Genomic DNA, 24,990 nt, shown 5'->3' with positions numbered 1-24,990 from the left:
CTCCCATCTTGGGGCTGACTCAGGCGTAGTCTGAGCCTTGCTGCCTCCCTCCTTAGGAGACAGACGGAGGAGCCCCACGTTAGGACCTAAGGGCTGCAGACAGTCAGCGGTGAGGGTGGCTCGCTATTGTCTTTAACGAACGGCTTGCAAAGCTCCGCGCTCGCTGTCAGCCCCAAATCCCCTGCTAAAAGGTGCTGCACCCCCTTGGGTTTTGCAGGGGAAATAGGAAGAGAGGAGAAAAGCTCCCAGTAAGGATCCAGGAGTTTGGTGGAAGGCTCCTCTTCTTTCTTTTCGTCCCCACCAGCTTGCCCTGTGCCCGCAGCACGCCAGACCCCTCCTGCCCCAGCACAGGGAGCTGGAGCCGCTTCTGTTTTGGACAGAAATTAAAAAAAAAAGCCCCCAAAAACACCGCAGCGGTAGAAGAAGTGGGTCTCCACGGCGTCGGAGGCAAGGTGTGCACGGCTCAGCAGATCCATGGCCGGCAGCTGGTTTTCCCCAGCCGGCAATGTGCACCTCGGAGCACGTGTCGACAAACAACCCCGTTGGAATAACAAATGGCGATAATAAGATTATCCTTTTAATAGTCACCATGGTAACCTGCCCTCTGCCAGCACAGCTGCAATATCTTGATGTAACCATTGCTGAGGTGGTGTCTCAAGGCAGTTCCAGCCTCTCTTAAACAGGCCGGCGGGCACGGCACGTAGCTTGGCTCAGCCTGGTGCTTTTGGAGGTGTCAGAGGGGTTTCGGAGGTGTTGGGAGATTTTTGGAGGTGTTGGAGAGGTTTTGGAGGTGTCAGAGGGGTTTTGGAAAGGTTGGAGAGGTTTTAGAAAGGTTGGAGAGGTTTTGGAGATGCTGGGGAGATTTTGGAGGTGTTGGAGGGGTTTTGGAGGTGTTGGAGGCATTTTAGAGATGGTGTTTTGGAGATGTTGGAGAGGTTTTGGAAAGGTTGGAGAGGTTTTGGAGTTGCTGGGGAGATTTTAGAGGTGTTGGAGGGGTTTTGGGGATGTTGGGGAGATTTAGGAGGTGTTTGGAGGCGTTTTGGAGGTGTCAGAGGGGTTTTGGAGATGTTGGGGGTATTTTGAAGGTGTTGGAGGGGTTTTGGAGGTGTTGGAGGCATTTTAGAGATGGTGTTTTGGAGATGTTGGAGAGGTTTTGGAAAGGTTGGAGAGGTTTTGGAGATGCTGGGGAGATTTTAGAGGTGTTGGAGGCGTTTTGGAGATGTTGGGGATATTTTGGAGGTGTTTGGAGGGGTTTTGGGGATGTTGGAGGGGTTTGGGGAATGTTGGAGGGGTTTTGGAGGTGTTGGAGAGGTTTTGGAAATGTCGGAGGCGTTTTGGAGATGTTGGGGAGATTTTGGAGGTGTTTGGAGGGGTTTTGGAGAGGTTGGAGAGGGTCCGGAGATGTTGGAGAGGTAAGTTTTGGAGACAGTGCTCTGCCTGGGGGTGCACACCGTAATTCATCCCACGTAACAGATGCATCCCCTGTGCATCCAGGCAGCGTCTGCTCGGCCGCAAGCTGCACCTCTCCTTCTTGGTGGGTTTTTATCAGCCTGCGTGGCCCCGGAGCAGCATTTCCAGCCACAGGGAAAGGCTGAGCAGGGCGAGCGGGACGGGGGCCCGTGGGGTCAGCGCTCTGCCGAAAGCGTGGAAGAAAAGCTGCCGTGGAAAAGACACGGGACCGCTCAACCGCAATCCTGTTGCTGAGCCGCGTGGTTATTTACACCCCCATGGGGGCTTTATTTTCCTCCCTCTCTGGTTTTGCTTAATCCTCTAATGTAACTGCAAGCATTTGCAATATCCCCGTATGTATATTGGCCCTTCTAAAGCCTATTAAGCTGCCGGCTTCAGCCATCTCTCGTCACGGAGAATTTGGGAGCCCTAAGAAGTGTTTTGATCTGAACCTCACTGCTTCGGGGCTCCGGTTGGTCCCACCTCCTCCATTTTGTCAGGCAGCAGTTAGGGGCTGGATTTCCTTTTTTTTTTTTAAATTCGCCCGCTGTTCTGGATCGCTCCGTTAACGTCTTCGCTCCCGGCCACGTCAGGCTCTGGAAAACTGAGGGTCGCAAAGAGTTGAGTTAAAACTGGGGGGTGGGAATAGGTGTTTTGGAACGGGTTTCTACACCATGTAGCTTCGTTAGCGTTGCTGACGAGGACCTGCAGGGTTGGGGGTTCATTGTAATTATTGAATTAGTCATACGGGCACGAAGCCAGTGAACGCAGATCGTGTCCTTGGGAGGTCGGGAGGAGCCGGGAGGCAGCGCCGGTGTCCCTGAGGGACGGGGTAGGGGTCAAGGCCAGGCCCCAGGCCCAGCCCCAGGCCCAGGCCCAGGCCCAGGCCCAGGCCCAGGCCCACGGCGTTGCCAGGCAACGCGCGCCCCTCTCCCGCCGCCGCCAACGGGGCGCACCCAAGCCCCGCCACCAGGGGGCGTGACCAAACGTGGACCCGCCCCAAATGGGTGTTGTTCCCCCCCTCCCGCCGGGCGCGGGCACGGGCCCCACCCCTGCGGCCGCTTCCTGCCGGGCGGGAAGCGGCTCCGCGCATGCGCAGCCGCGCTGGGGCGGGGCCAGGCGCACCCGCGGGCCTGCACCGCCCCGCCCCGCCCCGCGCCCTTCTCCAAGATGGCGGCGGCGGCGCGCCTCGCCCAACTGCGCATGCGCAAGCCCCACCGCCTCGCTTCCGATTGGCTGCGGGGGCCCGGCGGCCGCTTCCGGCGGGAGGGCGGGGCCGGGCCGGCAGCGCCGCCTCTCCCCGGTGCGCGGCGGGATGCGCCTGGCGTAGCCACCGGCCGCACCGACAGCCGCCGCGCCGGGCCGGGCCGCGCTCCCCTTCCCCTCCCGCCCCGTCCCTTCCAGCGGCGAGCGCCGCGCCCTCCCGGGCCTGCCCTCCGCCGGCCCTTCCCAGCGCCCCGGGGCTCCCCGTCCCCGCCGGTCGGGGGAGGCCCGGGGGCTGGGAGGCGGCGGTTCTCCGGGCAGGGGAGGGGGGGAGCCGCCTGCCGGTGGCTGGGGCTCTGAGGCCGGCGGGGGGGCTCGCCGGTGCATGGGCGGGGAGGCCCCGCCGCCGGCCATGAGATGAGCGGAGCGCGGCGCCCTGCCTAGAGCCGCCCCGCGGGAGCCGCCGGCAGCCATGGTGAGTGCGGGCGGGGAGCGGGGCCCGGCGGGGCGGGGAGGGCTCCGGCGGGGCCTGCGGCCTGCCCCGGGCCCGCCGGCCCTCAGGGGCACGGGGAGCGGCCTGGGCAGCGGCCCGGCCGCGGGGCCTGCAGGCCCCGGGGGCGCGGGGGTGTGCGGGGCGGCCTGCAGGCCCCGGGGGCGCGGGGGTGTGCGGGGCGGCCTGCGCCCCCAGAGCCGCTCTGGGGAGGGGTTTTAAAAAGCTGTGGAGGCAAAAACGCTTCCTGGGAGCGTTCGCGGGTGTGGGGAATCACGGGTTTTCTCCGGTGGCAGGCGTGAACGCGCCCCGTTCGCTCCGGTTTGGCCTGGGCCAAGCTTCAGGAATGACCCCGATTCCTTTCCGTGCAGAGCATTATTTAATTCTGCTGTAGATACTGGTTTGCAGCTGCGCACAGTCCTACCGAGAGATACAGAGCGGAGATACGGCGTGCTTTGATTTGCACAATCTGTTTTTTCTCTTGATAAGAAGCAAGAGAAGGCGTCTTTAATCCCTGGGGTGCACGCAGGCAGGCTTGCGGGGCTGGTAGGTGGAAATCTGGCTTCAGGGGATCGTGAGGTTGCTCGCCGTCGCCATACCAAGCGCTGGCAGTGCTGTGCTAAGTAACAACCGCCGTTCTTATTTTTCCCTTGTTTTACCTGCAGGGAAACCCAGAATTTACTGGGTTGACAAAGGAAAGCCACAAACGTGTACTTTGCAGTTGGTCAGTAAGTAGAGAGATGTTCGGGAGCCCCGGATCTGCTCATGGAAAACTGCTTTCTCTCCTGTCTCACCCAGAGAGTCCCACGGGGCGAAGGCAGTATTACTGATCTAGTTTTCAGCCACTTTTTAGTTTCAGCTGTCATCGATAACGTAGGCTCAGGCCTTGCACCCCTCTTCTTTGGGAAGCTGGGATCGTGGTTTGCAGTTGTGAATTTCTTCACCCAAGAGCCAAAATAATCACATCTGCACGTTGTTTGCTGTGTTCCTGGTACCATTTGTTGCTAGTTTATTGAAACCTTTCTCTCTGTAGCCCATTTAAGTTGAAATTCATTAGTCCCTTTGAGAGGCTTTGCTGCTCCGTACGGTGTCTGCTGGGGTGGGGTATGATCTCCTCAATAAATACAAGTAGCAGCCTGCTACTGCTGGGTCTGTGTGCGCCCTGATGGGTCGGAGGGATGTGCCTGCCTGCTCAGGGTGGACTCCGGGCTTCTCTGCCGAATGTCACGGGTCTTTCTGGATTTGTCTTCAGGCAAAGATAGAACAAAGGGTGATAGTCTTCCGGTGGATTCTTTTTAGTGAATACACCTGGTTCACAAAGATGAATAAAGAGCGCCAGGGGAGATTTAGATTGGATATTAGGAAAAATTTCTTCCCGGAGAGAGCGGTCAGGCCCTGGCCCAGGCTGCCCAGGGCAGGGGTGCAATCACAGTCCCTGGAAGTGTCCAAAACCGTGTGGATGTGGTGCTGAGGGACAGGGTTTAGAGGTGGCCTGGCAGTTAGGGTAGCAGTTGGGCTCGATGATTTCAGCGGTCCTTTTCAACCTTAACGATTCTATGAAATACTGTGGTTAAGTTTGGAGAATTTGGTAGACCAGTCGTCTGTAACAAACTGTAGCTCTGCATGTGGAAAGGGGTTACAGAGTTTTGTGCTTCAGGGTGTGCACTAATAATTGCAGGTGGCAAAAGGACTTTTTAGTTCTTCCCTTGCCTTAACACAGACATGCATATTTAGCCTCCTGAATTACACCTTGTTTTCTTTTTCCCCTTGAATAGTTGGTTCAGCTCCAAGCCAGAGTACTGGCTTTGGAAGTTGAGAAGCAGTCATCAGGCTGTACTGCAGAATTTACTGTTGTAACTCATCATGTGACTACTGTGCAAGATTTTCCTTATGTTCCCATTCCCTTGTAGCTTACAGATGGGCATGTTCTGCTGCTAGTGTACCCTCCTTCCCGGAAACAGTTGGAAAAGTGTGAAGATGAGGTGCTGTAAGGCATACTGGGAACAAATAAAACATAATTAAACTCTGCTGTCAAAAATACAGACTTGTGGAAGCAGATTTTATTCGTTGAATCGGGTTGATATGGAAAGGAGTAAGCAATGGGAGCAGTAACGAGTTAGAGCGTGATTAACTGGGAGGGAATGTTGAGAACAAGTTGTAAAGTCAGAGCACCCATCAAGGCAGGAGGGGAAACCAGTGATGCGCAGTGCGCTCGGAAATCGTACGCGCGTCGTGGAGCAGGGGCCAGTTTGCTGTGCTTAGATGCCACTAATGGCTCAGAAATCTTAAGCCGCCATTAAAAAGCTCTTTAATTTCACAGGAAGCTTGAATCATTCTTTTGCTTTCTGAGGTATTCGTAAAGAGCAGCCCTGCTGCGTCAAGCTTTCTGGTTGTCGTACCATGTGTGGTGGTTATTACGTGCTTGTGGCATGCCAGACTATTAACACACGTTGCATGTCTGCTAAATAGTTCTTTACAGTGCCCGGTTTATGGCTTTCTGCGCAAAAAGATGTCAATGTTGGTGATGTCGTGACATCTTTGTAGAGAAAATAAGAGTATTGTAAAATACAGGCTTCTCCAGTGGATTTCTGCGGAGTCAAGTTAACCTAAATGCAGAGTAACTAGCTCCAACTTATGCGCTCAGGTGGCACGCTTAAAGCTTTTCTATTCTTTAATAGAGCAGAAAGTATTAATATGGTTTCCCAGTCAACTCTTAGGATCCTTCTAGATGATTTTAGTGAACAGCTTCAAAATAAATATTGTTTGTGGAACTAGTCCTTGAAGGCATTTGTGTTTTGCATCCAAATAAGCTATGCATTTGTCTCATTGCTCATTCTTTCACCTTTTTTCCGCTTCCACTAGCGAAGATGAACACCTCTGAAGCCATCAGAGCTCGGTTATGATCTCCTGAGCCGTATCAGTCACCTGGCAAGTGCATTCGTGACTCCCACATGAGGTTGGAAGTCAGGTGATTACCTGTATTCTTCAATTATCTGGGATTTGTAACCCGCCAGTGACTAGAACAGCTTAGGAAAAGGGACTTCTTCCAGGAAATGCTCTTGTGTTAGGTAGCAGATTTAAAGATGAGGAAGTCAACCCTTCAGTTGGAGAACTGCAAACAGGCTGCTCAAACCTGTTGGCTTTAGTTACAAAACAAGCCTCTCTTCTTTCAGGTTCTCGCTAGGCCTCGTGAAGGTGGAGCAAAGTGGGGAGCAGGTAATAGAAGTAGCAAGAGCAGATCCAAAGGAGCTTGTGTCCCTGTTCTGCATGAAGCAAATATAGCTTGCAAAAATGGAAGTAGGCAGTGGGCGTGTGTAGCTTGAATCTTTCTACGTTTTCCAGAGCAGCATCCTAGCTTTTATTTTATAGCCCCTATTATCACCTTCCAGTTTTTTTTTTTTTTTTTAGCAGTAAGTGCTGTCATTTTCTTGTGCTTAAAGCTTCCTTTGGAGACCTGACGATGGCTTAAGCCTTCCATTTGCTAAAGCATGAAGTATGTCTGGACTGCAGCATATCTAGCCAGGTATTGGTGGTGAGCCATAGGTTATTCTGGCGCTCTTGGTTACCAAGGAGCTTGCTGCTGAATTACCAAAATAGCTCACGTTTAATATGTATGTCAGTGTAGCTGAGCTGGTGGCCCTAAGGTTAGATCAGGTCTGTGGGCTGTGAACTTGGGCCCCTCACCCCAAGGCGGCCATGGAGGGGCTGGAGCGTGGCCAGAGCAGGGCAGCGAGGCTGGGGCAGGGGCTGGAGCCCAAGGCTGGGGAGGAGCGGCTGGGGGAGCTGGGGGGGCTCAGCCTGGAGAAGAGGAGGCTGAGGGGAGCCCTCATCGCTCTCTGCAACGGCCTGAAAGGAGGCTGGAGCCGGGGGGGTCGGTCTCTTCTCCCCAGGAACAAGCGATGGGATGAGAGGGAACGGCCTCAAGCTGCGCCAGGGCAGGTTTGGGTTGGATATTGGGAAAAACTTCTTCCCCCAAAGGGCTGTCAGGCCCTGGCCCAGGCTGCCCAGGGCAGGGGCTGAGTCCCCATCCCTGGAGGGATTTAAAAGCCAGGGAGATGTGGTGCTGAGGGACATGGTTTAGTGGTGGGCTTGGCAGTGCTGGGTTAATGGTTGGACTTGATGATCTTAAAGGGCTTTTCCAACCTTAACGATTCCATGGTTCTATGATAACTATCCCATGTTTGTTGGCCTGCTCCTGATGCCCGCTGTGCAGGTGGCTGAGGACATCATTGAGGCAGGAGGCAGCAGCAGCTTCTTGCTTTTGCAAAAACCCTCTGCCTGGCTGTCCCGTCGCGCTAGAGACGCTGAAATCACCTTTGGGTTGCTGCCTCCGGGTCCTGAAGCAGGTGAGCTATGGGAATGCCTTCCCATAACAAGTGATGGAGAAGACGGTAAAGCTCCCCGTCACCCAGCACGCTGCCTGTGCCGTGGCAGGCGGGAAGCGCTCGCACACGGCGAGGTGGCTTCTGCTCCACGGGAGGTTTTTGAGACCAAAAGGGAGCTGGAGCGTGTCGTCCCCTCCCCCAGGCAGCGCCTGCTCTCACACTGCTGGCCGATGTGCAGCATCAAAACTAGACCGCTGTGGCGTAGCACTCTGAAGTTGTCAGCTTTCTGTATATCCCCTTAAAGTACACAGTTTAAAAATAAAAGTAAACCTTTTTAAAGCCATTCTGACTCACTCTACTGAGTAAAGAAACAAGAGAATAGGAACTTCGAAGTTCTAGCCTCGGCTCCAACATCTGGCTTCCTTTTTTGGCTTTCAAGTCATGTCGGTAACTTTCTGTGCCCCTTTATCATCCCCGCTTTATTAAATCACGAAACGGGAGCCGAGGCTTCACGCTGGCGAACTGTTTCATGTACTTACTAGCCGTGCAGCAAAGCCGGCGTGGTGCGCGGCCGGGTGGGCAGCTCTGCCTGCTGCGAGAGCCGCGGCCGGAGCGTCTGCCCGCGGTGGCCCTGGGCGAAAGCTGAACCCCTGTGTCCCTTTTGGCGGAGTTAGAAGAAAAGGGAATCAGAACGGAGTTTGTAGCAGGAAAGCTGGTCTCGAGCATGGCTGTTAAGGATGCTTCCCCCAGAATGAAAGCTTTTTTCTCTGAGGAAAATAGCTAATTTAGTGGAATGGTTGTACAGACCTTTCAGGATCTATAACTACAGTGCATATGCCATACTTCAAAGAGCTGGGTAGCTAAATGTAGGCTGCGCTGTCTCCAGATGGACTAAAAGGTATTAAGGCAAAATTGTTGAGCCTCGAGATCTACTAAACTAACTCGAAAAGCTTCTTTCTGCTGGATGATCATCATGGCAATCCGCTGATAAATGAGCGTTGGTTGTTGGGATTATTTTGGTAGGAAAGCATGAAAACCTGCCATGTACCACTAAGCTGATGCAGTGGGGTTCGGTGCTGCAAAGAGATCGCTCAGTGTGCGGATGCCGAAAAGCCGCGGGGAATTCGTCTTCTGTTTGGTTATTTTAATGCACATTATTAGGTGTTGCCATTTAGATCAGGGAGAAGGAGCTGCTCTTATTATTATATTTCTTAACAGATGTTGAATATGCAAAATTTTTAAAAAAAGCAGCTTTTACGCGCATAGACTGATACCTGGCTGGTAGAATAATGTGTCCTAAAATCCTTCCGGATCATTATCCTTTCTCAGTCAGCAGATATTTCCTATTAGTAACTATATTTGTATTTGGGTCACCTGCATCCCAGGTGTTAACGTGGCAATCTTCTACTTCGGGAGAAAAAAATAAGGTGTTTGCCAGCTTTGTTTTGTCAAAATAAAACATTTAGAACACTGGCTGTAGAGGTAAAATGTGTAGCAATTGGCTTTTTCCCCTACTGATGATGAAGTTGAACATCCAGGCAGCCGCTGGGGTGTCTTTCTGTGGCCAGACATGGAGTGGGTCCTCGGGAAGGTCGGGAACGGCGCAGCTTCTCCGAGCCTGGGCTCAGGAGCAGCTCATGCTTATGAAAGGTGTTTCTGCGGTGAAGCAACTTTTTTCCAACCATGCTCCCTACACATGCATCTTTTACTGCTTTCTTTATCTAGTTTTCTATTTGCAGTCAGGATAGGAAGCTTTCACTCCACCTGAAGTGTTTCAGGCTCTTCTAGCAACATCACAAATTCCTTAAATTCCGGCCCCCCCCCCCAATCTTCCCTGATCCCTCTCCTATGGGGATCGCACCCAGAATTACATTTCTTTTACCATTTCCCAGCGCTTTGCATTCGTGCCCCAAATTATCTTTTGTTTGTTTCAGCATCTCCAAGTTTGTGGCTGGGTCTGCAAGTCTGTGTGTATTTTTAGCAGTTTGCCGTAATATTTTATCACGGCTTTAATTGCAGCATGAATTTCTTCCCAAGAGGGATTGTCGTGATTCCTTTTTGTCCCCTCTCTTGAGAAAGGAGCGTACTCATCTGTTTTGTATACTGGCTTGTCAGGACGCCAAAGTCAGCATTGAATGCAGGGGACGCAGCCTAAAGGAGGAAAGAGTGTTTTCTTTTTTCCTTACGAGAGAGAATTTTGTCTGAAAAAATCTGTGTTGCGCTTGGTTGATTCTCTCCTGCTTCCATGGGCAAAACCAGAACAGATTTCTTCTGCGTTGCGATACCACTAGTCCTTTTCTTTGGGATTGAGGGCGGTTTCTTCCACTGAAGTTTGTCTCAGTGGTTGTTTCTCTGGAGTCGAAGAACAGTGTGTTTAAAATCAAGATCTGGAAGGGATGCAGCAGAGAGAGCCACGGTAGTGGTTAGCTTTGTGTCGTTTCCCGCCCCGTACCATTGCCCAGTTCCTTCGCTTATGGAGAGAAGATTGAATTTTCTACAATTCCTTGGCTTTCTTTTTGCAAACATAGAGGGGGGGGAAAAAAAGAGGAGGACGATGCAATCCATAGCCTATAATCTCTGTGGTGCAAATGTGAGGTAGGTGCTCAGCAGCAAGGCTGTATCCCGCTCCCATCCCTGTCTGAGGGCTGCACCCGCGGCTCCTCTGCTCCCGCCAGCATCCCAGGAGACCAGGAGAAATGGTTTGTGATAGATGGGGGAAGGGGGAAGGAGGAAAAGGCTGCTTTTTCTTGTTTCCTGCTAGCGCTTGATGAAGCGGGCTGGGTCATGTTGACCAAAGTCTAGTTGCGTGCCCGTAGGAGCCTTCCGCTCCTGGGAAGGATAGCCCTGTATCGGCCCGTGGGAGCCCCCCGCTCCCGGGAAGGATAGCCCTGTATCGGCCCGTGGGAGCCCCTCGATCCTGGGAAGGATAGCCCTGTATCGGCCCGTCGGAGCCCCCCGCTCCCGGGAAGGATAGCCCTGTATCGGCCCGTCGGAGCCCCCCACTCCCGGGAAGGATAGCCCTGTATCGGCCCGTTGGAGCCCCTCGATCCTGGGAAGGATAGCCCTGTATCGGCCCGTTGGAGCCCCTCGATCCTGGGAAGGATAGCCCTGTATCGGCCCGTGGGAGCCCCCCGCTCCCGGGAAGGATAGCCCTGTATTGGCCCATGGGAGCCTCTCGATCCTGGGAAGGATAGCCCTGTATCGGCCCGTGGGAGCCCCCCGCTCCCGGGAAGGATAGCCCTGTATCGGCCCGTCGGAGCCCCTCGATCCTGGGAAGGATAGCCCTGTATCGGCCCGTGGGAGCCCCCCGCTCCCGGGAAGGATAGCCCTGTATCGGCCCCTCAGAGCCCCCCGCTCCTGGGCAGGATAGCCCTGTATCGGCCCGTTGGAGCCCCTCGATCCTGGGAAGGATAGCCCTGTATCGGCCCGTTGGAGCCCCCTGCTCCTGGGAAGGATAGCCCTGTATCAGCCCGTTGGAGCCCCTCGATCCTGGGAAGGATAGCCCTGTATCGGCCCGTGGGAGCCCCCCGCTCCCGGGAAGGATAGCCCTGTATCGGCCCGTGGGAGCCCCCCGCTCCCGGGAAGGATAGCCCTGTATCGGCCCGTGGGAGCCCCCCGCTCCCGGGAAGGATAGCCCTGTATCGGCCCGTTGGAGCCCCTCGATCCTGGGAAGGATAGCCCTGTATCGGCCCGTTGGAGCCCCCTGCTCCTGGGAAGGATAGCCCTGTATCGGCCCGTGGGAGCCTCTCGATCCTGGGAAGGATAGCCCTGTATCGGCCCCTCGGAGCCCCCCGCTCCCCGGGCAGATCTCCCTGCAGCCTTCCCCGGGGGCTGCACAGACGGTCGCCCCAGAGCTGCAGGAGATGCAAGGGTGAGCAGCAGACTGCTCTTGTGAAATACCCCAAAGTGCAGAAGCATTGCAGATACCAACATCTTGTTTTTCTTTTAAGTGGACTAGAGTTCTTCCTGAATGTGCTGTCCTTTGGAAACATTTAAAATTAAAAAAAAAAAAAGGTCTTGCCGAGTTATTCCCATGATAAGCGTTATCCGTGATAGTTCCATTATACACTCTTAAATGCCCAAAACAAGTTGTAATGCCCTTGCCAGGAATTAAACTTGCAATAACGCGGTCTTTTTTTCCTCTCTTTGACAGGGGGTGAGGGTCTTATATCATTTTTTTGTGTAGTGTAATCATACCTCCTTGGAAATCAGGTCTGGTTGCTGTAATATATTGGGTAAGGTGTAATCCGTCTCCTAAGTTTGCCATAAACCTCGCACGGATGTCACTTTGCGTAGTCTGGTGTTGGGAGAGTTTTTCCCCAAGGTAATGGGCTGAATCCTGCCCGGCAGAAGTGGACGTGGGAGAACTACCTGGAAAAGGAGCAGCTGGGCTGTGTCAGCGCAGTTGAAATCTCAGCGGGGGTTTGCCTTTCTGTAGATGGAGCTGCATCTGAATAGAAGTGCCACTTTAAGAAACATGCTGAATAATTGTTTTCTTCTTACATTCGCTTTCTTTTTTGCTTGTCCTAGTGCTTTCCATTTCCAGCTCTGCATATGTGCATACTTTCAGAGACTCCTTAAGTTAGGATTGCAGACAACTGCAATTCAGAGTGTTTATCCGGGTATTTTTGTGAATTTTCTGTAGGCTGAGATAAATAAGGGCTTATTTGCAGCTTTGCAGACCGTGAAGTATTGGAGAAGCGTTTTTAAAAAATCTGTTAATGCATCTTGGGCAGCTTAGTACTGATACGCAAGCGTGCCAGGTTGCCAGACTCCTATCACTTACGCATCTTTTTTCTAGCCTCGGTTAAAGGAGCTGCCACATTTGAAGAAGTGGTGAGGAGCGAGCTTTTTAGCATTTTTGAAGTGTCGCATAGGCATCTGTGAGAGCAAGAATAGCGTTCTTTGTAGGAAGACTCGGTTAAAACTTGAAGATAGGTGTGTTTTTTAAAATTGACTTCAACTAAAAAGGCCGTACTTTCTACCTTTCGTAAGTTCATTTTACATGCTGCTGCTCATCTGTTGATTGTTCTGGACCGTTTGAGTAAGAAGATGCAAGCATTTTTCTTAAAACCTTTTTATTTTTATAAATAATTTTTGTAAGGAGCTTTTTATTCCCTCCACAAATACCTTCCCCACCAACATACTTGTGTCTAAAATAGTATGGCCTTGGGCTCTTTTTCCCACCTGCCCTTTTAAAACTCAGGTTACTTCACCTAAAATGGCAGGGTGTTACCTCCAAATGAGTTGAGTTGCAGGCGTTTCTTTGGGCCAGCCCTGTGGTCCTGTTTGTGCAAGCCTGGATTTGCTGATGCAGAGAAAAGGGAAGTGATTTGTACCCCGTGACCGTCATCCCGGAGCTCCCGCACGAGCGTCGCCGTACAAGAAAGGACGGGATCTCCCTCCAAGGTGTCGCAGGCTGGTTTGAAGCGTGGCACATCCCGGGGAACCCGGCGAAGGGAGGAGGTGAGGTGAAAGGATGGACCCAAACACTGAGATTGCAGAACTGTTCCCTCTAGAGATGCGAGTTTCTAGGCTTCGCTGGAAGAGTTTAAGTTACGTCTGTACTCTGGGAGAGAACCAGAGTCACCCTGCAGTATTTTAGCATCTGGAAAGCGGCACGAGCCCAGCTGGCCACCCTTGGCAGAGGATCAACCTCGTGCGGTGTCCATCTGAAGAGCATACTGTGACTTTATGGCTTGTTTTTTCTGATAACACCCAAACCGAAAAGTTGGTATCAGTGGTGGCTTAAAAAGTGGTGGACAGCAGCTGAGAACTCTCTGAACCGAGTGTCTACGGAGGAAAGTCTCGTGACTGTAGCTGGATTGTCAAATTTAAGTCCTGAGTCCAAAAAGTGACGCTGGTGCCACCTGCGCCCACCGGGGACCCCGGTGCTGCGGTGATATGCAGTCGTACGATGCCGAGTAGTCTGCTTTGGATACTTCTACACTTCTAATCTGCATATCATTATTTTAGCAACTACTTGTTTGGGGAAATAATGTGTTGCTAAGTCTTTTCCGGCAGCTAAACCACAATAAATCAATTGGCAAGTCGTCGGCACGTGGCCAGCCTTTGCCAGGCGGCAGGGGCCCGTACATTGCTCTCGTGCTCATCCTCGGCAAGAGCGTAGCTCGTAACGGCGCTGTGCCTAAATCTTACCTTGCTTATGTCACCTTGCTATGATTTTATTCCTTCAGTGGGTTTCTAAGAGAACCCCTAGGTGTTGAATTTCTATGCTTGTTGTGTTTCCATGTAATGAGCAGCTTTTGTATACGGCAAAGCAAAGGCGAAATGCTCAGTGGAGGAGACGCTGGCTGCTGGGCTTGATTATGTGAATTAAGTTATCAGTTTAGAAAGAATCAGTCTCGGACACTTGAGCCTGTTAGTCAAAGTTCAACCTTAAAACCTGAAACCTGGGTAACTGAACCTGCCTGTACAAGAAGATTTAAGAAATAAGATCCCTTAGGTATTCAAAAAGGTGCCTGATAACTCGCGTAGCAGGCGGTGTTTACAGGTAAGATGATCTCTTTATCCTGTTTGAGAAATCAGGCTCTCCGTAGCCTGTTCCACGCGGTAGTGTTCAGCCTGTGGTCATTTTTAGTCCTTAGCTGATTTTTAAATAAAAGACGTTGATTCCTGAAATGCAGGCTGGGGTGCTGAGTTGTACAGGCAGAAGGGCCTGGAGCAGCAGGGAGACAGAGTAGCGTAGTGCCTTTATTCCTCCGTCGATTGCCTTGAGGTAGGACAGTAATTCATGGCTTTTATAGTAGATTTTTTTTTTTTTGCTTAAATTGTGGTATAAGAGAAATGAGTTTGCAAAATCTAAGTCTCATTAGTGAACCGCCAAAGTCGCGGCTCTTGAAACGAATGACCCAGGTAAGCGGGATGTGTTCTGCAGCCAGGAGGTCTCTTGAAATGGCACCGGGAGCCCGAGCTGTTCTCAAAGCACAGAGTGAAGCCGAGTCTAGTTTCGGTTCATTAAACCACAAAAACATCTCTGAAACGCAACGAGGAAACTGAGAATAAAGGCCGAGCTGTGTCTTGATACCATCAGCGGTGTACTGCCGGGGAGCACGTATGTTGCAGGGTCTGCGTGCTGTCTCCTAATTTAAGGCTTCTGCCTGAGTTATACTGGTAAGGAGACCCTGGGAATAAGTGTGAAACCCTAAAATTGTTAGTTGGGAATGATTAAACGTAGTAAAGAACACTGCCTCTGAGCTGCACGGCTCTGCCGCTCGGTAGCGTGCAATCATCCTTTCTAGAGGATGTGTTGGGTGTCGTACAACTCTTTTAAAAACACTTCATAATTCTGCTTTTGTTGCTAAAAATAATCCCGTGCTTCAGTTCTTTTGTGAACTTCACTGCATCGAGTGACCCAAGGCTGTTACGGGGGTTCACCGAAGCGGTGATAATATCTGCGCTTTTCTGACAGCTCCAAAAGAAGGCTTTCGTGACCCGCACAAGGAGGCTTGAGATGACCCACCAGCTCTCTGAGAGTGTAATCGCTAACTTACCTGTTCATTATCGTGTTACGGTAGGGCTTGGGCAGGGAGGGGCTCTGAAAGAATTACCCTAGTAATTCTTCAATGAGTAAATTATTACCTTAGTACATATGGACGTTAGGTATATGTATGATTAAATTAGCCTCGACTGAGTTTCCTTAAAAATTATCTACAATGCTAAAAAAAATATAAAAATAATAGAAGGAAGAAAATTGAGCAGATAAAGCGTAGTGGCTTGTGTTTGTATGTGTGTAACTACTATTAATTAACCACACAACATTGGAAGCCGAAGGCTCCGAGGTGGAAGAGGATGGGGCCGTGTAATTTAGCAAAGGATGAGTTATTTTATACCAGCAGCTGCCTTTGTGGTGCGTGCGTGATTTTTCTTTTCTCCACCCCATGGCACGAAGAAGGCAGCGCATTATAGCAGTTCCTGCTGGGAACGCTGCAAAGGAGGGGGTCTCACGTTGTGTGCTCTCCTGGAAGAGTTGCCAGTGAAGAGCACAAGCTGGTAGATGTAGCTGATACTCATTTTAGCAGAGCTGGGTGGAATGAGATGAGATCCAAACCTTGATAACCAGGAGGAGGCTGAATTGGGCTGGGCTCTGTCTTGCACTGGCGATGGTAGGAGACAGGGTGGGTAGGAAGGGGATGTAGAAGCAGGCTCAAAAAAATTAGGAAGTCAGTGCCGTGGTGGAAAAATATCTACATTTGCTCTCGGTAAATGGTGTAGGGAGGCTTTATGGGCTGGTAGGTGTTAGCTACAGTGTGAAAAGTGCTTCAGCAGTGCAGGTATTGAAGGGAGGGATGGAACAAGAGTAGGCGTCTGCATTAAAAACGTGATGGGGTGCAGAGGGGTGGTGAATAACGGCTTCCGAACGGAGCGATCCCGTCTTCTTTATTTAAAGAGACGTTGAAGGGGGTTTAGATCTGCAGTGAAGGCCTCTGGGGTTCAGCGGTGCAAGCGTGTTTCCTACCTGCCGTTGAAAAAGGTGTTTTTAAGGTTCAGCTTTTGTGGTGTAAAATCCATCCTTCCACCCCCAAGGACGGCGTTCCAGCGCTGCCTGAAGGACGGTCGAAGTCACCTTTGTAAGATTGCAGCCACAATTAACGTCATCTTAAAAAAAAAAAAAAAAAAAAAAAAAGCTTTGTAGAGGGATTACCTTAATTTTGTCTTGGAGTGATAGCCATTTCCAAACACATTAGGAAAAAAACCAACAGACATAACCCTCCTCTTACAATTGTCGTCAGCCTGCCTTGCCATATTTAGAGCATCGTTTGTATGATCGATACTCTACTGAGCTGTTAATAGCAAACATTAAAAGGTTAACAGCTTGTGTTTTTATGGCAAAGCATTAGAGGAAAGCTTTCCTCTAAAAGAAACAATCGCTTTAGAGAGCATAAAATGAAGTAAAAAAAGATAGGAAGTGAACTCTAAATGAAAGCACTTCTGGAGAAAATGGAAATAGCTTTCTAAAGCACTTTCGTATCTTCCAGAATGATCAGGTACTTTTTTAAGGGAGGGTTGTTGTCTTTGGTTATATGCAAACTGAAATTAGTGTTGTACCTTCTATTAAAGTAAATGTGCAATGTCCAAATTGCAATCTAAAAAATCGTTCCTCTGTAAGACGCCAGAGTTGGATGATTAACGCGTCCTACCCGAATGCTTCAGTCACAGACTACGGGCTAAACCGAACTTCTTATGGAGTCCTGGTTTAAGCAGCAAGGTACAAAGATCTGGCTTTTCTAGAGCCTTATTGAGGTGCTGGGAACTGGAGTTTCAACAGCCTAAAATGCGGTACGTTAGCAGCTATTACTATTTTTTTTCCTTAATCAACAGAAATCAGTTAATGGCTCATACACCTTCAACTGTAATCAAACAATAGCCATGAAATCAGCTTTGTCGATCCTTCTTTTGGTACTTTGGTGGACAGAGAATGTCTTTGAATGCGCAAGTTCTTGGTAGCAAATCTCATAATTCTGTCAAAATAGGAAGCTGTAGTCTCAGCTGCGAATCCGTCATTTTTCTGGGTGTATTAAAGGTTGGAGTTCATAGATAAATGGTATGAGTAAGCAGCTACACACCTCTAGTTTGATAACTGTTAATGAAACACCTTCTGCAAACTTAATGAGGCAAAACTGGGGATGGTAAGGACATAGATTGACAGTGGCTCTCTCCCACCCTGATCCACATCAAGTCATGCTCAGATCAGACAGGGCAATTTCAGGAACAGCAGGCTTGGGGCAGACCTGATGCTTGCCCGGTCCGTGCGACACGGACCCAAGGTAGCATGGCAGTAGTTAATGGCACCTATTTTGGGGAGAATCGGCTGTGACACATCTCTCCGAGATGCTTCAAGTGCAAGGTCCTGCACCTGGGTGGGGGCAACCCCCGGTATCAGCACAGGCTGGGGGATGGAGGGGTGGAGAGCAGCCCTGCCGAGAAGGCCTTGGGGGTGCTGGGGGATGAAAAGCTGGCCATGGGCCGGCCATGTGCTCTGGCAGCCCAGAAAGCCAAGCGTCTCCTGGGCTGCATCCCCCGCAGCGTGGGCAGCGGGGCAAGGGGGGGATTCTGCCCCTCTGCTCCGCTCGGGGGAGACCCCCCTGGAGCCCCGCGTCCAGCTCGGGGGTCCTCAGCACGGGAAGGACATGGGGCTGTTGGAGCGGGGCCAGGGGAGGCCACCGAAATGCTCCGAGGGTGGCACAGCTCTGCTGGGAGGACAGGCTGAGAGCTGGGGGGGTTCAGCCTGGAGAGGAGGAGGCTGCGGGGAGACCTCACTGCGGCCTTGCCGTGCTGAAAGGGGGCCGACAAGAAAGGGGGGGACAGGCTTTTTAGCAGGGCCTGCTGCGACAGGACAAGGGGGGATGGTTTTAAGCTGAAAGAGGGGAGATTCAGGCTGGATATAAGGAAGAAATTGTTTACGCCGAGGGTGGTGAGACAGTGGCAGGGGTTGCCCAGAGCGGTGGGAGATGCCCCATCCCTGGAAACCTTCAAGGCCCGGCTGGACGGGGCTCTGAGCAGCCTGATGTGGTTGAAGCTGTCCCTGCCCATGGCAGGGGGATGGAGGGGATGGCCTGGAAAGGGCCCTGCCAGCCCAAAGCCTCCTGTGGTTCTGTGATCCTATCTTGGAAACAATTTCTAGGTCAAAGTATGGATGTCCTACTGGAACACAGGAATCTGTAGCTGTTGGTGCACTAGCATTTAGACCCGCTTGCTAACTTTCATGTATCTCTAACTTGTTCAGCTAATGAAGCTGTGACTGAGGACACCATCTTCAGCTGGAGGTTCTGCTGAATCTGGGGGCTGAGCTCCTCTCTCACAGCAGCCTGCAGGTCTGAGCTCAACCATAGCATTTGGGCAATGGGAAGCATTGGAGCTGGTGTGGATGGTGGCACGTCAGATCTCACCTTGACTGTTTTCAGTGAATTGCAAATGTTTTCATGGCAAAAAGCTCGCATTACCTGCTCTGCAATTCATAGAATTGTGTATTTTTTTCTTAAATGGATCACAGAAGAGAGCAACCAGCATTTCCTGGCCATTTGATCCAGCCCTGAGTAGCCCGAAACATCAGGGGTGGAGGGGTCAGATTTTATAACCTGTGAAAGTGAGTGGGAAGTATTTCTGGTTTAATAGTTGAATATTTTGGAATGCCTCATGAAGTTGAGGTAAACTGCCAGCCCTTACCCAGAAAGTCTATAGTAAATTCTGCTAATGGTGGTCCAGACTTCACGACTTCGCTTGAAAACCTTGAAAACGGAAATTTGCATATGACGCAAATGGCTGAATTTCAGAGCAGACAAAGTGAAGCGAGTGCTGCTGGTTCTGACTGCCCGTGGGGTTTGATCTTGGAATCGTAGCATTGTTTAGGTTGGCAAAGACCTTTAAGATCATCAAGTCCAACTGTTACTCTTGTCCTGACTGTGCAGCACTGAGGCAGTCGTTCATGTCCGTGCATTGCTGCTCAGAATCAGGATTCATCGGCATTTCTCTTCCCAGACCCTGCTGATGCTTTCCTGTGCTTTTCTTCAGCGCAGAGTAAACACTGAGCCCTAGAAGAAAGCAAACTGCGTGTTGACGTGAGCGCTAATCTTGAGGTGCAGCTGGAAATATTACAGGCAGGTACAGCTGCAGGTCCTACAAACAGCTCTAGTTTTATTATAGCCTCATAAAATAATCTGCTTTCTGGGGTGTCTGGATATAGGTACAGTAAATTTCCTCTGCAGCTCTCCAGCAGCATGTGTCCTCTTTATCTCAATGACCTAGTTATCAGAGCTTGAAAGGTGGGCGATGACCGCATGCTCCAGGAACGGTTAACTTGAGGAATACCCAAAGGCATTAGCAAATGCAGAATGCCGCGCTCCAAGTCCTACGTTTCGAAGTTTTTTACGTCCTTCCAATAGCTAGAAGGGGCTGCACTTGGCATGGCCATCAGGTAGCACTTGGGGGAAGACCTGGGAGGCTCTCCGCTTTGTGGTGCTCATCCTGGGCTGGGTTTTGATTACTTCAGACAATTTATGCCACTCCACCTCCCTTTGGCCAAACCTCTGGAACAGCCAGGAGAAGTCAAGGAGTAGAAGAAAACAATCTCGGAGGTCACGCTGTTTCTTTCTGCCCAAGTTGGCCTTGGATTCTGGCCAGCCTGGGCTTTTGACATAAAATGCTTGTGTTGTGCTCTCTGTTTTCTTTTTGCTTTTGACACATTGAGTGTTGTGATGGCGGTGTTTTGATATCAAAGATGAAGCGTGTTCCTAGGAGTAGGCTCCGTCATCTTCAAAATATCAGTGCCGAGGCAGTTTGAAGTCAGTGGAAGACGTCAGATGTTCAAGATTTGATAACTCTGCAATTTATTTCCAAAAGTAGGAAATAAATCTTGAATCTTGGAAAAAAATTGTCTTAACTACTCTTCCTAAAGGATTGAATTAACTATCCGAAAACGATTGAGCTCTGCCATGCCTGTGTGAAGAGCTAACACTTCTCTGTGAATTGAAGTGATCTTGATCTTGGCTGGTGGAAGGGTGGAGTGGGAGAACAGTGCTTCTTACAGAGGAATTTGCATCAACTTGATCTGCCAAACGTTTGGAAAGTCCTCTTTGGGGGTTTGGTATCAGAAACCGCTGGTGAGACTTACTCCGTGTTGAGTAAACTGCAGGGATTTACGGAAATATTGAGTATGTATGTCTGGATCTAGTTGGGAGGAACTCGCAATCATGTGCAATGTCCCGGAAAGAAATTCATAGAAATGGCAGTGTGGCTGTATCCTAATGTCGTTAAGGACTCCACTTAATCACTTTTTTTTTAAAGTGTTGCTGTTATCTGGGAGATGGTGACCGACAGGAGGAGGCGGCCGAAGGGCCGGCTTCAAGGGGAAGCTTACAGTGCAAGGGACTGTTTGCAGAGACCATGTATAAATGGATTAAAGAGGTGATAATGGGTGCTTGATCTTGCTTAAGCTGGCAAAGTGGCTTTGATTTGATTGTAGGTTATTTTAAGCCAATTTCCCACTAACAATGTTTCTTGCTAAAATAGTCCTTGCTTTCTAGAGCAGGGCTTTAAAAAGGAAAAGGAGGGGAAGGAAGAGGAAAGGTAGGATGAAATTCAGTATTCCTTTGCGAAGTAATTGAAAATGCACGGTGTCCTACAGAGCATCTCTTTCCAGTTGATCAGAGGGTAGAGCTGAATTTGTGTTCCCGCGCTGTTGTGTTGAGTTGCCGGTTCTCCTGGGGGGTTGATCCCACCCCAGGCTGTTTGAGGAGGGTCTTGGCCCCGTGGTGGTCCTTGGGGAAGCTGCCGTACGTGGAAATGGGAACTAGCAGAAGCCCGTAGTGTTTCTGCAAGTTGTCTGACTTGCTCATCTCTTTGCAGAAGGCTGCTGGTCATGGGGTTTGTTTCTGTTTTTATCTTTTGAGGCAGAACTTTTGGTTTTCTTTAATGATTTGCTTTGTTTCTGTGCAGAGGAAGGTCGGTGCTTGAATCTCGATGTATTTATTATTGATAGCATGTGTTGAAAACATTAGAGGAATGACTAATAGCATGGTCTGTACTGTAGCAGTACTGTTTTCTAAGGGTATCCATTACCAGGCTTAGACCGTAAGGGAAATGCGGCACAGCTGGAGAGGCAAAGCTCAGTGGTGCGCTGTTACAAGAATAAAATCATCCCAGCTCCAGAGTTGCAAAACTGTAGTGACCTTGCAAAGGCTGTGTGCTAATTCTGATAATTTTTTTTTTTTTAGGACTTATAAACACTGAGCTGTAACTGATGAATTCCAATAATAAAAGCTAAATTTGGGGATGGAGGGGGGATGTTCTTCTTGAGTCAAATAGCTGAATACTTGTATATCGCCTTTCAAAGTGCTGGAAGTTCCTTAACCATCAGTGTTGCAGGTGGCGGCGTGGCACCGAGGCAAAGAATAGGTGTCAGGAGTCCTCTCAAAGTTTGTGCTCCCTGTGCAATTGCTGTATTTATTATCTCTAAACATCTGAAAGCATCTTCACTTGAACTTGCTGGTTTTGTGAGAATTATCTGACAAGGACGAGCTAACTTAAAATTACGAAATGCCACCAAAAAAAAAAAAAAAGGAAACTTCTTGTATTGTTTTTGTTAGTTGATGCAGCTGAGGAAATGGTCCTTCATGTCCAAAGCTTTCACTTGCAGTGGACAAATCTTGTTGCTACTTGACACCTATGAGCAGTTTAAATTCCAGATTATTTTGCCCTTCCCCCGGACTTTGTGCTCACGTTGGTTTTTGGGTGCATCTGTGACCTGAATGATCCTGACCTCCTGAGTACAAGTCAGAGTGGAAGTTGGTTTTAATTCCTTCCTTTAAATATCGTTCCCAGGCATCTGAAGAGGCCTCGCTACGGGCTCTGGAGAGTCTAATGACAGAGTTTTTCCACAATTGCACAACGAATGAGCGGAAACGCGAGATAGGTGAGTTCACGCCACTTCTGAAGGCTGGTCCCCTTTGCTTTCTGCTGTCTGCAGACCTCAGCAGAGGTGACTTGGTTGTGTGAAACAAATATAGCAGCTGAAAGTGCTCTATCTGAACTGGCATCTTGGCCTCTCCTGCTTATGTATGAACTTGAAGTAAAGGCTTACGTAGTTTGGGTTTCGGAGATCCCATGGCAGGTCCTATAGATAATTAATACGTCGGTAACTGTCTGCTGCTGTGAGGATGGAGAGGTGGGTTTTTATCAAGGGTGGTAAGTTGGTTAGGGTAGGAGGAGGATGTTATGTTTTCCTCTGGCAGTACATTGTTGAATTGCATGTCCTGGAAAACCTCTACCTTCTGCCTAGAGATGGAGCATGGACTTCAGATTTCTTCAGCATTAAGAAGGGAAAGCAGAAGACTGTCCTAGTTGGTGAAATGGCAAATGGGAATAAACAGTGAGGTTTCGTTTTGGCCAGTATTATTAAATATGTCCTTCTGAAAACCAGCAGAGATCTTACAGGTGCTCTAGATTAGCTTCTCGCACCTGTGGTTAATGGGTGTCAATGGGCTGTTTGCTTTTATTCTCAAGTTTCTGTCATCTCTAACTTCAGTGCCAAAAGCATAATCAGCATGAAAGACTTCTCCCAGAAATGTGGTGAAATAAAGAATAAGCAACTAGGCAAGCTTGGGGTTTTTTTTCCCTATTGTGGAGATCTTCTGCTGTGGAAAAGGTAAAAGCCTTCGGCATCCCCCATTTTCCTGCTTAAGTTGCGGGAAAGAAACCAATTGATTAAGGCTTAAATTTGATTAGCCTATAAAACAGCCCTTGCATCTTTTCCCTTTGCCACATTTGGTACCTAGTCACTTGACGTGAGATGACCAAATCCTGTACCTGAGTGTTTGGCGAGGTTTCTGATATGCTGACATACAACAAAGGCGATGGCTCTTGGAGGAGTTGCCTTGAAACAAGGGTGTTCTGTAATGCTCTGTGTGATCTGAAGCACTCCTAGTCTTTCACAGGGACCTGGTATCCCAGCGTTTGGCTTTTATAGATAAAATGGTAATGCTCGTAATAGAATTTTTGTGTGATTTGCTTTAATATTCAGCTATTGCTCTGGTGTAGTATTTATGTCAAAACTGTATTCTAAAATGATGTACCTATTTTGTTTTCATTAAAGCGTATTGTTAGATAGGCTTTGGAGTGTAATTTTATTTTTTTTTTTTTCCCCTCCTCCAGGTTGTTTGAGTCATTCTCTGAACATGGGGTTTCTTCCATGCTCAGTGTGTTATTGTGCTATCAGTATACGTTGCTATGCATTTGTTTACAGCTTAAGAATTTTAATGTGATTTTTTTTTAATACTTTCTTTTTTCAGAGGAGCTTTTAAATAACTTTGCCCAGCAGATAGGAGCCTGGAGATTCTGCCTCTATTTCCTGTCAAGTACAAGAAACGACTATGTAATGATGTACAGTTTGACTGTGTTTGAGGTAAGACGTGTGCTGTTGCCTGCTCGGTGCATTTTCTGTCTGGTGCAGTTTTATATGGCAATCGATTTTATTTGAAAATGTTTGTCTAAAACGGCAGTCCTAGTAAGTACGGTGATAAAGGATGCTTTTATTGCTCTCTCCTAGAGAGGCTGCTTAATGGCAGGCTAAGAGTAGGGGAATATGAATCTTTGTACACAAATTGAAGAATTAATTTCCTGGCGTCTCTAAGTACAAATTACCTACAGTTTCAGAGGCTGCTTGAGTTTTCTGCACAATGCTTTTAAGAGTGTTATTGCTTTTATACTCTTTTTATGGTCAGAAATACGTGCGTGATTACCTGATACTAGCTACTGCAAACTTTAATGCTAAGAGGGAAGACAAAGTTGCTTTTATTTTTCTGACATCTCATAGTTGTGGTTGATGCTCTTGAACTACAGCCCACAAGCTTATGTGCTAGTTGTAGAGGTAAGATCTCTTTTAGAAGACCACATCCCACTCTTTACCTATTTATAAAAGAACAAAGTTATGGTTAAAAGCCTAAATATTGATTTGTGTATCTACTGGAAGAAACAAAAGTATGCTGTGAACAGCTCTTTTATCAACTCATTTCTCGGTGACTGATGCAGAGTCTTTCCCTGAGGATATTCTGGGGCTTGGTGAATGTTACGGCTCACCCTGGTCCGTTTGGGGCCTCTGCGTTGTGTTCTTGGCTGGGTTGGCAGTCTGAGCTCTCTAAACCCGGTTTTATGTCCTTCGCAGTGGGCCACTTTTTAGATAGAGCAAACGACTCTGTTCTTAAAAAGTGGCGTTGTTTTGACAAATTATCCACGTTGTTGTTGTTGACTTCTTCACTTAACATGTTCACTTTATTTATCGTATCGGACTCAGAGGGAGTCTGGACTCGATGTGTAATCTGAATCTGGTTTGCCTTCCTCTCAAAAAGGAGTAATCGTGACAAACGGTATGGGAGTTGTTCCCTGCTCTGGGGATGGATGTCCCACAGCAGCAGCCTGCAATAATTAAACTGATTTTCATGAAGAGGAAAACATCTTTGATTACTGAGCCTTTGCTTCTCTGGAGGGGGGCTGGGGGGAAAAGTAGTACTGAAAAAATAATTGTGCCCAGAACTAAGCAGAACAAAGAAATCACTCTTCGAGTGTAAAGTGAGGGACATGAGTCCACAGCTCAGCTGAGAGATTAGGATCTCTCCATTGCGGAGCCCGAATTTCCAAAGTTAACTACTGTAGTGCTGTGCGTTCGACTGGTCCTCATAGCCGTAGTCTGTCGTAATCTCCAATTCATCAGTCTTCAGCTGTCTGTGAGTACTGAATGTCTGTAAAAGCATGTATGTAAACACAAGAAGCATTCCTAAAACTTGCTGAGAATGGTGTATTTTCTAGAATGTCTAGGAAGTTAAAAGTGGATCTGGAATAAAAATCCTCGTGGCCCCCTTCCAGATGAACTGGTTTTACTTCTTGCTTTTGGAAAAGAGAACATCTTCCCCAAAACACTTCACAGGTGGAGAAAGCTGCCACTTCCAGGTCAAATGAGTAGGACAAAACTCAGTGGGCATTAAAGCATGACTATTAAAGCTAAAGCATCTT

General features: G+C 49.3%; 1 protein-coding gene across 9 annotated transcripts in view; it reads left to right on the top strand.

Moving 5' to 3' along the window:
• Window positions 1-2,732: 2,732 nt before the first annotated feature.
• Window positions 2,733-24,990, top strand: part of XPO6 (exportin 6) — a 62,270-nt gene continuing 40,012 nt past the window's right edge. For all 9 annotated transcript variants that reach the window (XM_087734803.1, XM_087734802.1, XM_087734800.1 and 6 more), the window contains exons 1-3: window positions 2,733-3,127; window positions 21,808-21,898; window positions 23,274-23,386. In XM_087734803.1, the coding sequence (XP_087590929.1) occupies window positions 3,125-3,127; window positions 21,808-21,898; window positions 23,274-23,386 (207 nt within the window). In that variant the 5' untranslated portion in view covers window positions 2,733-3,124. The remainder of the gene's footprint in view (window positions 3,128-21,807; window positions 21,899-23,273; window positions 23,387-24,990) is intronic.

Source organism: Nipponia nippon, unplaced genomic scaffold, assembly GCF_047370975.1.
Source record: "Nipponia nippon isolate SJK-2023a ecotype South Korea unplaced genomic scaffold, ASM4737097v1 scaffold_5, whole genome shotgun sequence".
Classification (NCBI taxonomy): Eukaryota; Metazoa; Chordata; class Aves; order Pelecaniformes; family Threskiornithidae; genus Nipponia; species Nipponia nippon.
Note: the sequence above shows the minus strand (reverse complement) of the source record. Positions and strands in the feature narration are given on the sequence as shown.